The sequence below is a fragment of the Monopterus albus genome, unplaced genomic scaffold (genome assembly GCF_001952655.1).
Source record: "Monopterus albus unplaced genomic scaffold, M_albus_1.0 scaffold233.1, whole genome shotgun sequence".
Lineage (NCBI taxonomy): Eukaryota > Metazoa > Chordata > Actinopteri > Synbranchiformes > Synbranchidae > Monopterus > Monopterus albus.
Genome location: NW_018128113.1, coordinates 182,569 through 200,044, shown reverse-complemented (window position 1 = coordinate 200,044; position 17,476 = coordinate 182,569). Strand labels below are relative to the sequence as shown.

The window sequence follows — 17,476 nt, the reverse complement described above, 5'->3', positions numbered from 1 at the left end:
TATAGGAGATCTGGTGATTGCAGGAGTGACAACAGGTGGTGGTAATGAGGATAGCTGGCAGGTGTGTGGAGGAGAGAGGGCAGGTGAAACTGAGCAACCCTGACAGCACTGGGCAAGAGGTAATGTGATGGTCCAGAGCTCCACAATACAAGCAGGACTCGGTGCGGATGCGGTGGGCCCGTTCTTCCGGGTCCAGACAGGCACGCCCCAGTTGCATTGGCTCTTTCGATCCTCGGGTAGAGCTGCGAGGAGCCACCCCATCATGAGAGTACTCCGGGCCTGACAGGTGGTGCTAGCATGGGACGAGTCCGAGTGGCCGATTGCTGCCTGGATCTCTCCCTATGAACAGACTGCTGTTGGTTGTCTATCCGGATGACCAAGTCAACTAGGAAGTGGAGGTCAGGGTGCTCATCCCTGGTGCTCAGTTCGGCCTTGATGTTTTCATTCAGACCGTGCCAAAAAGCGGTGCGCAAGGCCTGGTCTTCAGGGGTCTTGCAGCCGGCCTTCGTAGCCAGGACCCGGAAGTCAATGGCGTAATCCATGGCACGGCAGGCCCCCTGACGGATGGTCATAAGCCCCCTAGCTGATTGGCTCTGATGAGCAGGTGGTGTGAAGATTGACCTGAGATCATCCAGAAACTTGGTGATGGTGGCACCGAACAACAGTGCTCTAGCGTCCAGAGCTTCGGCCCAGGTGAGCGCTTTTCCCTGTAGGCGATTTGTGACATAATTCATATTTTCTCTGTCTCTCTTTGGAAAGTACGAGGCTGTTGATCAAACACCCGGCGGCACTGCAGCAAAAACCCCCGGCATTTGTCAACACTGCTGTCGAAATTATCCGGTCCGGATACAGTATGGGTGGGTCCTGACGAGGGCTGAGAGAACGTGTGGCAGCATCGACAGAGTGAGTAGCATAAGCCGGGGAAAACCGTTGGCTAGCTTGTGAGTCTAGGATAGCCGTGAGCCTAGGCACTTGTTGGGTGAGGCTGGCCACAGTGTCCTGTTGTTGCTGCAGTGCCTGACCCATTCTTTCCAGCTGTGCGCTAAATTTTACATATGCTGGAGATCCGTCTGCACCAACAGCAGGGTCAGCAGGGTCCATGCTGCTCAGTTCATTCTGTTAGGGTACTCTCACACACAGGGAAGTAAGTGAGCGGAAAAGAATGGACCCAGGGGGCTGGTGGTGATGCAAACGGATTTAATGAGTGCTATACAATATATATACAAGTGACGTGACAAAAACAACAGAACAAATGGGTATTAGGAAAAACCAGGCGTCGATCAGTATAGGGATGAGTCTCTAGTCTGTGGTAGAAGGAGGGCCGAGCTGCGGAACTGAATGGGTCACTTACTGGCTGGTCAGTGGAGATGAACAATGACTGAGAAGACAGAGTAGAAGACAATGGTGAGATGAGCAGTTTGTAGGGCTGTGCATCAACCTGACTAGTGGGACTGGCAGAGTAATGAGGCGTATACATGCTCCCTTTAGACAGTATTATCAGGAAACATGGCATCAATTTCCATTGCTATGCAGCTCAGTTATATTTATCTAATAACCTCGATGAATCAGATCAGTTGGTCAAACTTCAAGCATGTCTTGAAGACATAAAGGCCTGGATGACTTGTAATTTCTTACTTCTAAACTCTGACAAAACTGAAGTTATAGTACTTAATCCAAAATGCTGCTGCCAGAGTACTGACAGGAACTGAAAGGAACTAGCAAGAGAGATATGTCATAGTTTTCCTATATTAGCTTCTCTCCACTGGCTCCCTGTAAAATCAGGAGTCCACAGAAGTAAAATGGGAGGCAGAGCCTTTAGATCAAGCTCCTCTCCTATGGAACCAGCTGCCTCTATTATCCTCACACACACTTTCATCCATCACTGTATAGAGTGTGTATGAGAGTGGCCCATAAGCTACATTACCCACATACCAGTCCAGCTAACCTGTAACCCTTTTCCATATACAGTCATGACATAGTGACACACTTTATTTTTCTCTGTTTGTGTGTGAGAATGTGTTCCAGTCCCACCTGCTGTTATTGTTCTCCCCTTATGACAGAACAGCAGGGGGGCCAAAAGAGGACAAAACTCACTGTGCCTGGCTTACATATGCACACACACAGATAGAGAGAGAACTAAGATCAGGAGTAAGATGATCACCTTTCATTTTAGAGGTTGTCTCGGAGTACAGGACTAAGTAGTGCTGCCTCTCGGAGTACAGGACTAAGTACTGCTGCCATTTCAGAGAGCTATATTGCTATTGGACAGGAGGCACTGTGGCAATAAAACCACCTGAAGGCAGAGTTCTGCCATTTTATGGTCTATAGTTACATAATAATAAAGGGAAGTACCAGTGTTACTGAGACTGTTTTCATGTGGATATTTTTCCACTGCTTCAGATAATGTTTTAATAATATGGAATTAATAAGAATTCTGTGAATTCATTTAATACCATTCAAAGTAGCAGTGAGTAGGCTATTTGAGGTCCTCATCAGTAGGAAGCCAGGAACCGAGCTTCATATAAAGGTGAAGATTCCTTTTTAAAAATCAGTGAATAATAAAGGTCATAATTATAAAACAACCCAAATACTAATCAAACTAACCTGAACAACAAATGACTCATTAAAATGCTAATTAAAAACTATCCTAAAATATTAACAATATTCACAACAGTATTGCTCCTGGAATAACAATATCCAGAAGAAACTTGTAGTATTAAGAAAACAACTTTATTGTGAAAAGCAACATATTTTGACCCATAAACTACAGGGGGGGGTTTTAAGGCTCTGAAAACCTATTTTTGTGATCAGTGGTTCCTACATGAACATTAAACCTTCTGAAACAGTTTTGGTTATCCTACATGTGTGAGATTTCTCTGTATGTGTTTTTGCCTTTTCTTTACTTACTGGTTTTAAGTGGACAGGGCTCAGTTAGAAAAAAGTAGTGTCATGTACCCCTGCACCAATCAGAGTTTATCAACAAAACATCTAAACTTTATAGAACAATATCCCAGTTGTCTGTTCATATGGACATTTGAATGTCCCCATTTCTAAGCCACAGGTATAAAGTAGTAAGTCATTATATTTCACCTTTGTCCAGTTGAAAAATGCATAAGGTAATGTAGGATAGCAAAGCCTTGCTCTCTTGTTTAGGCCTTAGCCCTTGCTGCTTTTTTCTCAGTGAGATTGTTTTTTGATGAAGAGAGAATTTTCCTCCAATTTTAACCAAACTCTTGATTGTGAGGAGTGTCTTCCTTGCATCCCTTCATTCTTCACACCATGAAGCCTGAGGCTGTCTTGGTGGCTTTCACAGAGAGTGTTTGTGGCATCTCCTTTCTTGCCAGTCTTCTGGTGGGATGTAGCCTAAGGCCAGTAATGTAGATATAGGTGTGGTTCGTGTTTTGAGTGATATGTCTCTCTTGTTGACTAAAACTCTCTCAGTAAAACCTCAAACCAGTAGAGTAAAACTTCAGAAAAGTGAATTCACAGCCTAACAAAGCAAACAGCTTCTTGCTGGTTTTCACTAAACACGGATTAACTTTTTGCATTTTGTACCTCAACATACTTGATCTGATATATGGTTGATGACATTTAGTAAAATATCTCTATGATGTTTGATCAGTTTTAAATCTCAATCTCAGTGAAAAACAAATCCTGCTGTCAGGGCAAATTTATAATAGACTCTTTTACAACAGATCAATTTAACAGCTTTTCTATAAAATGGCTCTTTTGTGAGCTTAATGCAAATTCAAAATAAGGATAATTGATGGCAATGAAATCAAATAATCTAATTCAGACAGATGTAACATAGCATTGAATGAACATAACCATTTGAAAATGACTTATGCACAGAAGAACAGATAAAACTGAATGACCTATGAAAATTACAGCTCAAGGGCATAATGGCTGGAAATGAAACAATCAATACCAGTTGCTCTTGAAAGACAAAATGCGAAAAAGGGCAAAGTATAACATTATTTAAAAACTGACAAGAACTTTTAAAAGACCCCCCAAAAATTGCACTTTATATTCACTCCATTTATGAAAATCGAACATTCCGATTTAATGAAATTTCTGCTCATTCCTATCAATTGTTTCACTCCACATATCTCTGATGATCAAAAAACGTTAGGTGACAGAAACATTTCGGACCTCCACTATGAACAAAGAAAATCCCCTAGAAATGGTCAGCTCACAGTAGAGCTCTTTATTCATTTTTTGGACCTTAAAGAACCACAAAGAATTTATAAACTGAAGAAAATGTGTGCTTCCATGAAACAGGGACTTAGTGCATTAATTCCAAACCTGATAAAGATATTCTCTGTCTTGACTACTGAGGCGTATTACATTGTCAGATATGCAGTCAATTATAAATTGCTTGCTCTGGTTTATGCTAACAGATCTATAAATGTCTCAGTACAATTATAAAGGCCAAACAGACTTTATGTCAAAGAGACATGTGACTTATAATATCAGTTTTGTTGTCGACCTTTCAGATTATGCTGACTGTGATTATTCTTAGACTCTTATCCTCCTTCTCAACATTCATAAGGCCTTCAATATGTGGAGCATCAATTTCTTTCTAAGGCTTTGCAACTGCTGTAAATATTTTGGTTACTGTACATCCTTACTCATAACCCAGATTTGCTATGCACCCTTTGTCAAGGCTTTTCATTTCTTCTTGTGGCTGAAATACTTTATTTCACATTATAAATAACAAAGAACTCAAAGGAGTCATAAGGTTTGAACGAGAAATTAAAATAACCAACTGGAAGATGGCACAGTCCCAAAGTACAAGTTCAAAATGTCATGACATTATTAACTGGTTTTCTAATGTTTTGGGATTCAGAGGTAACCAAATGTGATATTCAATGTCATCACAACAAATCTGACACTAGCATTTCTGTATTCCAGTAGAAAATACTGTAAAAATATTTAGGCAAATGATATATCAAAAATATTAAAGAAAGACAAACATGAAACTTCTTATCAAGCGTTAAGGTTGTTAAGTGTACTTTTAACAATTAGGTGCAGTCAGATTTATAGTATCTGTATTTGGCAGAGTTTTATTAAAAAGAATGGAGGGAGTGTCCCACTTCTATTCCCACTTCTTATCTTTAGTAGCTGATGATTCTGCTATCAAAGATGTAAATAATATATTTTGTAACCATCTCTGGAGGAAAACAAAAACTGGCATCTTAAAATACTGTACTAACTGGAAAGAAATCTGGCAGGGAATTGAGATGCTAGATTTTAAAGATACCAATAATACATTCAATGTAATTTGATAAAAAATGTGTTTACTGACTCCTGATCAAATTTATAACCCACGGTATGTTAACCAACTGGATGGCCTAAATGTTCTATTGCCCTGTGACTTTTCCTCCGTGTAAATTACCTGTGGAACTTTTGAAATTTCACCTTCACTTTTGACATGGGCTTTCTGTTTTGCACAGTGATGAAATGTTTGAATAATGATTTTATCCTCTTCTGAAACAAACAAAAATAAACTACAGTTTCTTCAGCCAGCATGTCCACCAAGTTGCCATTTCTGTCAGTACTGGTACAGATTGCAGATTATTTGCTCATATCTTGTTTGAGACATTTATTTCTACAATGCCTCCCTGCTGTGTGAAGCTAGTTGATAGTATCAGCCTCCCACCTGCTGGCCATGACAAGTAATACAGTTTCAACTTCATTTGCCAAACAAAACAGGAAGAGGCATAGCTAGAAATAGCTACCTAGCTAATACTGAGGAAGAGGTGAATCCATAGAGTTGGAGCTGAAATAAAAGCACATTTCTCCTTACAGTAAGCCATGAAAAGACTGATGTTTGTGTAAAACTGCCTACCTACCTCTACAACAAAAAACACATTCTTCCTTTTACAAATTAAAAAGCTGATTTGATAGGCAGTAAAACACACCTTTGCTTAACTTAATACACTCAAGATCTGCATATGCTTCAGCCTTACTTTGTCTGATATGGCCAGTAGTTTATTGTAGCTAATGTTAGCAAACGTCATATGAATTTTTCTGTGGAACTGATATGAGTGTGTCAACTCAATAACTTTTTACTAGTTGCTACTATTCTGTGTGTTTGCTATCATTCCATAAATTGCAATTGTGTGCACAGTGATCGCTGTACATAGTCTTGCTTTAAAGTTTGAACTGCTCTTGACTATTATGTTTACATTCATCTAAGTGTTGTGTACACCTCTTTGTAAGAACTGACTAACTTCTCAAAAAAAAAAAAAAAACTTTTCCTGTATCTTGCTCTATACTAGCCTAGTCCGGCCATTTGTGTGCCTCAACACATCATAAGTGATCAGCAGAAGGCTGAAGTTTATACCCTCAGTATAAACTGACAAAGATAATTTCACTTTTAAACAAGCTCAACTCAGAAGAAGAAAAATCCTCTTTATTGTAACACGTACAACAAAATTTTGCAGGCGTACACGCCGCCATCACATCGGACACTTCAACATGTGGACTGCAGACACTGAGATTCAAACCTCCAACCTTCTGGTTGGGAAGCGACTGCACTACCCACTGCGCCACTGTCACCCCACTCATCTTTTAAAAATGTTAGGCTAACACAGCAGAAAATATATTATTCAAAATCAAATATCTTAGCTTTAGCTGTAAATGTTAAATTGTGAATATCAGTATCATTATGTTTAGATAAATGAAGTAAATGACCTGATGTATAACCAGTGGACTGACCTCTGTGCAGAACCTGTCCAGTTGAACAGTTGCTTTCATGTTGTGCCCCAATTATAAAAGTCATAAAAGGACAGTAGTGTCATCTCATCAATAAATCATTAAATAACTCTACTATCTGCTGCTGCATTTCAAGAGTTAGTCAATATCAACATTTTCACTCAGTGGAAATCATTTGGAACATTTTGTGCAGTGTATGTGTATTTGTTGAGCGTGCAGTCAAGCTGTGACGCTCTCGTACTAGAAGAACTGTTTTTGGAACAAGAAAGACAGCAGCATACTGTAAACCCTGTTTCAATCAGTGTGGGACTGAAAATAACATAACATAGTGTTCAATGCTGAGAAAAACGGAGACTGTGAAATAAATAAATAATCATACTAATGGTATGGACTGCACTTCTATAGTGCTTTTTTTACTTAAAGAACAAAAAGCTTTACAATTTTGCCTCGCATTCACCCACTCAAACACACACTCACTCTGAAGGTGGAGTATTATATACAAAATATGTAATTCAACATTGAAATTGTGAAATAATCCAATAAAACTCAGCTCATTATTGTGAAATGCTACTTCATTGTTGATTCACAATAATAGAACACTTTGTTTTGTCTGTGCAGATTCTCAGTCATCCAGGTCATAGTAAGCTGAAAAAACTAAGAAAAATCAACTGGACTAGATTTTTAGGTCAAAGACGTTTCACTTCTCATCCAAGAGGCGTCATCAGTTCTGCCCGACTGGCGTTGAGTCAGAGATATTTATCCCCATCGGTGGTGTTTCAGTCCTTTGAAGCCCAACAATGTCCCCTGTCATCCTAAGTGGGCCTTCACCAAAGCAAGGAAGAGGCCCAACAGGGAGAAACCAGAAACAAGAGGGGATAACACTGTCATCCCTTATGTGGCTGGTTTATCAGAGAAGTTAAAAAGGATCTTTTACAACCACAATATCCCAGTTAACTTTAAACCAGGGAACACCCTGCGGCAGAGACTGGTCCACCTGAAGGACAAAACACCCAGACATAAACAGAGTGATGTGGTGTATGCAATTAAGTGTAGTCAGGAGTGTAACGACTTGTACATTGGTGAAACTAAGCAGCCGCTTCACAAACACATGGCCCAACACAGGAGGGCCAACTCCAGTGGACCAGAGTCAGCAGTCCACCTCCACCTGAAGGACAAAGGACATTCTTTTGAGGACAGTGAAGTCCAGATCCTCTCCAGAGAACATCGCTGGTTTGAGAGAGGAGTTAAGGAAGTTATTTTTGTCCAAATAGAACATCCCTCACTAAATAGAGGTGGTGGACTAAGACACAACTTGTCTTCCATCTACAACTGTGTTTTGAGATCTCTGTCCAAACATGCCCACCAGGACAACAATAGGCGTTGGTCGACAGGGAAGGATTCAAAGACAGGTAACAACTCTCACCGATACTGGACTGCAATGACTCAGTCGTTAAGGGACATCGTTGGCCTTCAAAGGACTGAAACATCACCGAGGGGGATAAATATCTCTGGCTCAACACCAGTCTGTCAGAACTGATGAAGCCTCTTGGATGAGAGGTGAAACGTCTTCGACCTAGAAATCTAGTCCAGTTGAGTTTTTCTAAGTTTTTTCAACTGTTTGTTTTGCTTTACTCCAGCTATTTTTACTCCAGATCGCCCTCTTTCCTACTGTTTTAATTAGCTTTTGATGTGTTACAGTACTGTTTAGTTTACATTAATGCATACAAATATAATAGCCTTACAACCTACATAAAATTTTTAACTTTTAGAAAGGTGTTGAGTCAGTTATTTATCCACTGTTTAAATGATTTTGGGTTATACTTAAAAGTGTATCTAACAGTTTCTTAACATCTAATATTAAAAAAAGAGGATTAGAAATATAACAACAAACAGTTATCTTTTAACAACTTTATAAATATTATTTTAAAAAGAAGCAGGTTAAATTAACCTTTGAGCTGAGTTTTAAACACTGAATTGTTTCACAATTTAAGTTACATCATCATCATTGTTATTATTAAATGGATAGCTTTAATTACAGGGTGAAGGACGGTTTCTTTCTAACATCCCATGGTTATTCAACGATGGTATTATTTATTGTGTGATTAAATCATGCAAAAAATGTATTATGAAAACGCGTTCATTTTTATTAGGCAGTTTGAGCAGAAGCACCAGTTCCAGCCTGCACCAGCAGGTGGCATGAGAGATACAGCTCAGACCACAAAGAATAGAGAGAGCGAGCGAGAGAGAGGAATGTCATGACAGGGCCCCAAATCAGAATAGCTGACCTTTTCCCTTTGGATTGTATCCGGGACACTTTTTACTCCTCCCTTTAACTTACTATGACTAACGAAACATCGACATACTTGTATGGAAACACAACAGAAACCATCAATAATAAGCTACGTGATTCGTAGTCTGTTACATTTCCCCAGAACTGGTATTTTTTTCAGCGGTGCGTAACCTATCACATAATCGGACAGTTCTAGTTACTTAGCCTATAAGCCTGTCAGCCATATAATTATCAAAACGGACAGCCTTTATATTCCTTGTTACTGTCTATGTGTGGTTGTCTGATACATAACTTACTGGTTTAATGTCCCATGTTTAAGTTGGACACGCACACACATACAGCACGTCATCGTTCATTGACGACCCACCGTCTGCTCATTTCCGAAAGCTTTCGGAGATTCACCGAGCATCGACCCGGCCCCTCCCGCCCCCTCTTCCGCGCTACAGCGACTCTCCCCTCGGCTTTACTCCGAGGAGGAACCCGGTGTCCCCTGCTGATTATTTCCAATTACGTTACCCCCAAGATGGAGGTCTGCCGATGGCACTGTTAGCGTCTACGAGTCTTCCTAACTGTTTGTGTGGCTTAAATGACGCTTTTTTCAGAGCAGAGGTGATTTGGTGCCATCACGATTTTTTTGGAGGATTTACTCGGGAGATATTGAGCTCCGGGTTCGTGTTGTGGCAGCCATGAGCTCTGGGGAAGGAGCCGAGGAAACGACGAAGGACGTCAGCGACATAGCGCTGTTCTCCAAAACCGGTAAGCCCAAAAATGAGCCGGAGAGGTCGAACTGAGCCCCAATGAGGGCTGCTCCCTTTGGTCAGCTTGGTCAGCTAAGCGAGGGACATTGTTCCCCGTCCGTGTTGCCTGTTTGGTGACTCAAACTGTGAAGTGTAGGCTAGGCTTTAAAAGATGAGATTCATAACTGTTGTCATAGGTTAAGTGTACAATAAACAGTAATAGCTAGCACAGTTGTGAAAATCTCTGAAAATGGGCTTAGTGAATGCTCCCACTACCTCAGATCATCCGACTGTATAGCTAGGTAGCGTTAGCTAGAGCGCCAATTGTCTAAGTTCCATCTTCGGACAATTCTACTGTTAGGCAGAGCCTCGCTAGCTTTACGTGCACTTTTCTACAAAATATACAGTTCTTTGTTTTCCTTTCCACGGTACGTTTCAAACTAACTTACACAAGTGACTGTGATTATAATGAAGACGTGGAACCAAGGTTTGACCTAATAAACATTAGGTGAAAGGAAAATTAGGAACCGAAAATTCATGATCTCTGCCCAGCTCTAACCCGACACAACGATTGAATAAAATTTAAATTTTGTATTAGGATTAATACAGAGTTGAAATGACATTTTATTGCCATATTGTGGTCCAAAATCAGGGAAGTGACTGTAGATGTTACTGAAGCAAGAAGAGAAGTGGGTCAAGAATGTCCGATAATGGACTCGTGTAGCAACTAACTAACTAGTTCTACCATTAGCTTCCAATGTTAGCATTTAAGCCGAGATTCCTGCCTGCCTAGCATTGCTAGCTTGCCAGTGAGTTGACAAAGGTGTTGTGTAGCTGAACAGTTTACCGGTGTATTAAATACAAACATAAATAATACTCGTACGTTTAAAATGTACCATTCCATTAACTCGTTGTTTGTCGTTATATGTGCTGTCAAAAAATAGCACAACATTGCAAGCTATGTAAACAATACATGGCGTGGCACACTTAGCCTGGGTGTACTCTGTGCAGGCTAAGCTAGCTGTGTAAAATACCCTTCAAGGCCATAAGACTGCCTTTTATCTGCGGGTTGTGGTAAAACCCCAGAATATGTTTCGATACAGACACTCCTTTATTTATTCACAGCGGAACTGCTGCTTTTGGACATGGTTAGTTGCTTCCCAGTTATATGTACAGAGTGATAATATTAGCTAAGTAGGCTAATTTGTCAGCAAGGATTTTCACTTTGAGTCCCAACACAGGCCTGCACTGATTTCATAACAATGCCTCATAAACTGTGACTTTCACGGATCCTAGAAAAGATTTAAGGAGTTGCAGAAATATGAGGTTAAGTTTTATTTTGCCCAGCAGCCTCTGCATAGTGAAACCCTGTGTTAGTATGTTCTGTTTGTTACCATTTTCATGTGGCCTTATAATGTATAGTATAAACATTTATCCACTTGGTACAAATCTTTGCAGTATGGCATTTTCTGGGATACAGCTGAATGAAATTGTGATCCACAGGCGAATGCCTGTGTATATGTGGGTCTTTGACATGAAAAAAACAGTGAGCCTGTGGGCTGTACTTGGAGATGCCAGATAAAGCTGTAGCTCTGTTCACTGACTGCAGGCAGTGAATTAGATCTAGTGCCTGATGTCATGTCTCATTATCATCATCCAACTCCACTTGCTTTGGTAGCTTGTTTGAGGTTATGTATAGTGGTAGTTGCAAGTTCATTTTTCTTTATATCCACATAGGTATTCCTAAAATATTAAATGTAGTGTATGAGAGAAAATCAGAAGCAGAGCATAGTAATTCATTTTTTGTGTGGGCTGCTCATCAGCCACATTACTGACTGTTCTGGTGCACTGCCTTATGTGTGATCACTGTGGTAGAACTGAGATTTTAAAATACAGTTAAAGGGGTGTAAACAAGGATGAGAATGCGGAGTATTGACAGCCAGCCTCTGGCTCCTGTGGTTTTGTGTCTAGCGAGATAATAAGCCACAGAGGGAAGTTCAGTATCTATACTGAACTGATCTGATGCCTTCCTCTCAGGGAGAGAGGCAAAAGGCATCCTGTAACTCACTTGCAGTCACACTTGGTGTGTTTGGTCGATGCGGCACAGCTGCAGCCATTCTGCTTCATTGTTAATCAGATCTGCTACTAATTTGTTGCATAATTAAAATTTTCATGACATGCCTACTTTTCTTGTTACCACAAGCCCATCTGCTGCAGCTTTAGTTTGTAGTATAGAAATTGCTTTTTATTTACCCAAACAGCAGTTAAGCCATATATTAACTTTGTGTATGTTTCTGAGGACTGACACAGATCATTAGTTTTTGCTAGCAAAAGCTGTGGAAAGAAAATATAAACTAATCTGTGTCTCTATATCAATGAGCATTTCATGCTGCTACCTACCACTGGTGTTTAAATCACAAGACTATCTGATTGTCACACAAATGTCATTAAAAATTCAGGCCAAACTGTACTTGAGACATTGTCAGTCACTATAGTAATGGACATGACTAAAATCATGGCTACGTTCAATCACTAACTTTTAACCTCAACCCAACTGCTACTATCACTAATGTTGACCAAGATCATAGCTTAAACAGTTACCTAATCTAGCAGTTCTTATGATCCATATTTTTGTAGCTTGCCTACCATAATTTCCGGACTATCAGCCTCATACACTAAATATAAGACGAAAAAACATTTTGTACATAGCCGCAGGTGTCCACATTGTAACGTGAGATATGTCAACAGCCAGATCGATCGCCTGTAACTTGAAAGCTGCATCATATGCATTTTGTCGTGTGTTGTCCATGACGAGGGTGTGGGCATGAAGCGACAAAAGTAGCGGCTTATAGTCCGGAAAGTATGGTACTTAACAAGTATTGATGGTTTATTGACAGAATGCTATCATAGGCTGTGTTCTTTATAACAGTCCTTTAGGAGCATGTGTTTTTGTTTTATTCACAAACAATGCAGCTCTAAAGCTATATGTGGCACTGATTACGAGTTATGTGTTATGATTGTGTTGCAGTCAAAAAAAACAGATTGTCTTGATGTTAAATATGACCCAAATTTTCTCAGGTGGTGCCTGTGTTTATTGGTACATGCTGCCTCAGTGTTGCTTTACCCCCTGAGAGCTTGTGGCACAGTCAGGGGTGTGCTGATGTCACTGAGTGCAGTGGGACATCGATTGACAACATCACCCACTGTGTGACATAATGATAACTATGAACATTTACTGTAAACACGAGTTTGGATCTGGCTAACAGTAATTAGATTTTTGTTGCAAACTGCAATGCGTGGTCTGTGTCAGTTTATGCTATTAAAGCTACTGCAGATATCAGATAAGCTTCTAGTAACCTTCTTTAGCTGCTGTCTTTTGTTAAATGTAGATAAATGAAGTAAATGACCTGTGCATCACCAGTGGACTGACCTCTGTGCTGAACCTGTCCAGTTGAGCAGTTGCTTCATCTTTCCAAGCAGTATGTCTACTACTTTTAGGTTTTCATAACCTCGACTGATACTGAATTAATTTGCATGGTTAATGGCTCAAAAACATTTCAAAGTAGAGCTTGCTTGATGAAGGTGTTGTTCTGAATTCTGAATCATTTCTGTAGTGAAACCACTATACTATAGAGATCCTACCATTGGCTTTGTACAGTAAGCTAGTTGGAAGGCTCAAGTGTCGCTGCCAGGCTCCCATTCTCTTTGTTTTGCTCATGAACTTCCTCCAAATAGGTCTGGGAACCTTGTTCTGACATGTGCAGGTTTGAGTGTCTTGCCAAGGGCTACACTTCCACCCCTATATCCACAGCTCTGTCCTCATCTCTGTTTCCATTCTTCATGATTTGGTCTCTTTATTTTTTTTATGTTTTACCTCTTTGCTTTCTTTGCTACTCTGTTGTCTGAGTTTTCATTCGCCATTATCTGTTTTATGTCCGTCCATCCCCCCGTCCCCACTCATTCTTGTTGCATTGCGTTGAGCTTCTCTGTCCTGATTCAAAATTACATCTAATTTAAAACAAACAAACCAACCATCCTTCTGTCTCTCTTCCATATCTTTCAGACTAGCATTAATACCCAGGACTCAGAGCCCTGAAACAGGGAGTTTTGTTGTGGCATGCTGTCGATCATTATTTTATTTCACTCCAAACATATCTTTGGCTACACTGATGACTAAGAGGCTGATTTATTGTTGATTTCATACAGTTATTACTTGTTGGTAGTGTAAGGCGATATTCACAGTGGAACAAAAGTAAATTCAGTCTGCACTGCCAGGTCTTCATGAATGAGTGTTTAGAGGCGGTAGCGTCTCGTTCATAAGGTTGGTCTGTATGTTTGAATGAGCATTGCTGTGTACATGTTTTGGTGCGAAGTAAACCAGACAAGCAGGAGAGAGGGAGAAATCTGATCCAGAGCTTGCATTTATGACTCAGGCCCATTCATCCAGGATGAGGTCTGCACACACATGCACACACTCTGAGGCTAATGGATATTGATCCAGGAGATGGAGACTGATTGAGGTCCTCCAGGCTTAAAGCTGCCAAGTCAGACACAGAGCAGAGGCCTAAAGTTTAATGCTATACAAAGCAGATTTCTTTTATCATCTTGTAAAGTTAAGGGGAAGTAAACAGAGTATCGGTGCATCAAATATCAACGTGAATGAATGAAAGCAAGGTTGGTTGTCACTTTGTTTTGATTTAGCTCTTACTTTGAACTTGACAGGTTGTTCAGAACTTGTAATCATAGAAAAACGGCCAACTGAACAAGTATGAAACATGGCAAACCCAAGCCTCCAGCTACCATTAACCCTGCCACTTACACAGGGCACTCCAGAAATTTTGCTGTACGTCTCTATAAAGCGGGGTGGCCTGAGAGAGCCGGATTAAAAACAGTGGTTAAAACCAAGCTAACAGAGGATGAGAGATGACATCCTGTCTGATTTTCACTTGATTTATTAATGTGTAAAATCTTTGTTAATGCACCTTGAAAGGGACAAATTAAGGATACACTGGTCTAATAAGCCAGTTTAGTATTTGTACAGTGACTAGTATTGGCCATGGTATGACAAATTTATGTAAATTAGAGATTCTTTGCCAGTAAGAAAGTCACTTCTGACTTTTCCCGTTTAGGGTCGCCACAGCGAATCGTCACACTGACGACTCGCATGTTGACATTTGGCATGTGTTTTACGCCGGATGCCCTTCCTGATGCAACCCTGATTTGAACCCGGGCTGCAGCGGCGAAAGCGCTGCGCCTTAACCACTAGCCTACCAGGGACAGAGATTCTTTGCCAGTAATATTAAAAATTATTCAGCCATGGTGGGATGCTGAGACTGTTTAGTGACATAATACTTTGCCTCATGTTACCCTGCTTAAAACATTTCAAATTTTAAAACTAGTGTAAAAGTGAACACTGTTAATGAAGTGGTACTCAGTGTTGGCAGATACCAATTTGAGATGGAGGTGTCAGATTTGGCATCAGCTTTCAATTACATCCCTAGGATAAATACCACAATATAAACTGCATGGTAAAATCTCTAATGGTGGATATACACATTTATAATGTCATGTTAACCGCCTCTGCCTCCAGATGTCTAAATGATTAGTCTAGGGTCAGTTTTTTGCTAAAGAAAAAATGAGCAGAATTTTGCTTCAAGAAGTCTTGAAATCAGTGCACTGGAAATTTAAAATTTGGTATGAAGAACTGAGTGTAATTCAGGCAACGTGGTTCCCAGTACAAGGGGCTTTGAGATAGACACTCTCCGTACTCTCAGTTGCTTTACACACTAACTCACACTCATACAAGCAGTTTCTCCACATTGCATTCTCACTGACCCCCATTTCTGTCTCCTGCATGTCATCTTCTGTCTCTTTGTATTGTTAAGGTCACAGTGTATTACGTTCACTCTTGCTTTCCCAACTGTGAGCAGCCATTTGTTTTACTCCTACAGACATAAATATCAGGTACTACACCGACCTCTGAGTAACTGTACTATTGTGCATATGACAAGAGTGAACATAATAAATGGAAGCCAGCTGGAGGGAAAGATGATGGTTTTGAGATTTTACCCTTGTATTTAGCCAGGCCGCTTCAATCAAGAGCAAATGGGTAAAAAACATTTACAAAGTGCTGGAGATTGAACTAAAACATGGAATAAAAGCACTCCTCCTACTTGAACTGTTCTCTTTATTGTGGCCTTAAAATGCGATGTGTCAGTTAGGAAAGGCATTCATCCCTTAAAATGAAGCACAAAATAACAGGACCAGCTGTGTGGGCACTTGGAAACCATAGTGACACAGGCAAAACATTACTGTAAATTTGGGTAATGACAGAAATTTAAGAGGATTTGATCACCATTTCAAATGGTTTGTTTTGGCGGTGAAAATATTCTAAGTAATATAACTGATAGCCATCTACTGACCCCATTGTGACAGTGTTAGCATCATCTGATATTTTTGCAGAGAAAATTGTAGGAAAGTGCTGGACATTTCAGCTGGTCATGAAAGAGTAAATTATTTAACTTGCTCTCATTTTCCCATGAGTGGTTGTGTAAACACATAATCTTTCCTATCCCAAATAACAGATTCAGGTACATTAAATGTTGAAGGCAGATTACAGCTAGCAAACCAAACCTCTACAATCTGCTGTGACGTCAGTCTGAGTAGGAAGATTGTGATTTTTATTTTATCATCTTTTGTGGGCTGTGGCAGTGAGGTCAAAGTTTTGGTAATTCATTAGCCTTCAAACACATGGCATTGCTTGTCTCTCGGTTTATTAGGAGTCATGACACTCTTCCACATTGTAAAAACAAATGCATTCATTTAAACACTGCTTTTGCAATGTTTCTGTGGTGCATTATTAACAAAACCGTTTGTTCAAGAATAGATGCTTTTATAAAGTACACAATAGGTCCTAACAGTGTTGACAAAACACTAAAAATGTTTCATTTAAAATACTTTACATTAGCATGGTATGATTTATGAAAATATAAAGACAGATGACTACTACTATTGATGGTTAAAAATACATTTGAGTAGGTCTAAACAATCCTCAACACATTCACTTTTATCCTGTGCACTCTGCACAACCCCAATTAAGTTGCATGTGTCATCAGTGTTCCTGCACAGAACTGTATAACTTAGTTTTGCTAATTGCATTTAATATATTGCTTGGCTGTTTACATTTCATTTTTACATGAATGCAAAAGAAATGTAAATGTATTTAACACTCATTTTTAGCAGCCTACACAACCCACCGTTATGTTCCTATATATTATTAGCATAGTAATACACCTAACATAACCATGCTACTTAGCTCTGGCTCCCTTTCTTCTGTAACTTGGTGTCTTTTCTTTTGGTGGTGACTACTAATGCATTAGCATCATGCTCCCCTGCCACGACAGCCTACATTTTGCTTAGCTGGCACCGGACAGTCTTTTTTCAGATTGTAAATAAAGTCCTCCCAAGTGGTCGTCCACTCTTTTCTTCTGCTACCATGCTCAATTCTATCCACTGTTTGTCATTTTTCAGATGTTCTGAAACGCCTCATTGACATAGTTGCCCTGTCATGTCACACAGCTACATGACTAGACCCAACTAATTGATAACTAACTTTGTTGACAGCAATTTTTATTATTGATTAGTTGTTACAGCTTTAATTCTTCTTCTTTCGGCTGTTCCCATTAGGGGTCGCCACAGTGAATCATCTGTTTCCACCTAACTCTATCCT

At 40.0% G+C, this 17,476-nt stretch overlaps 1 protein-coding gene across 5 annotated transcripts in view; it reads left to right on the top strand.

Moving 5' to 3' along the window:
* The first annotated feature begins 9,093 nt into the window (after positions 1–9,093).
* Positions 9,094–17,476, top strand: part of LOC109971726 (triple functional domain protein) — an 83,170-nt gene continuing 74,787 nt past the window's right edge. For 2 of the 5 annotated variants that reach the window (XM_020620159.1, XM_020620157.1), the window contains exon 1: positions 9,094–9,766. In XM_020620159.1, coding sequence (XP_020475815.1) covers positions 9,697–9,766 — 70 coding nt within the window. In that variant the 5' untranslated portion in view covers positions 9,094–9,696. The remainder of the gene's footprint in view (positions 9,767–17,476) is intronic. The other 3 variants (XM_020620160.1, XM_020620158.1, XM_020620161.1) reach the window with 3 other exon arrangements.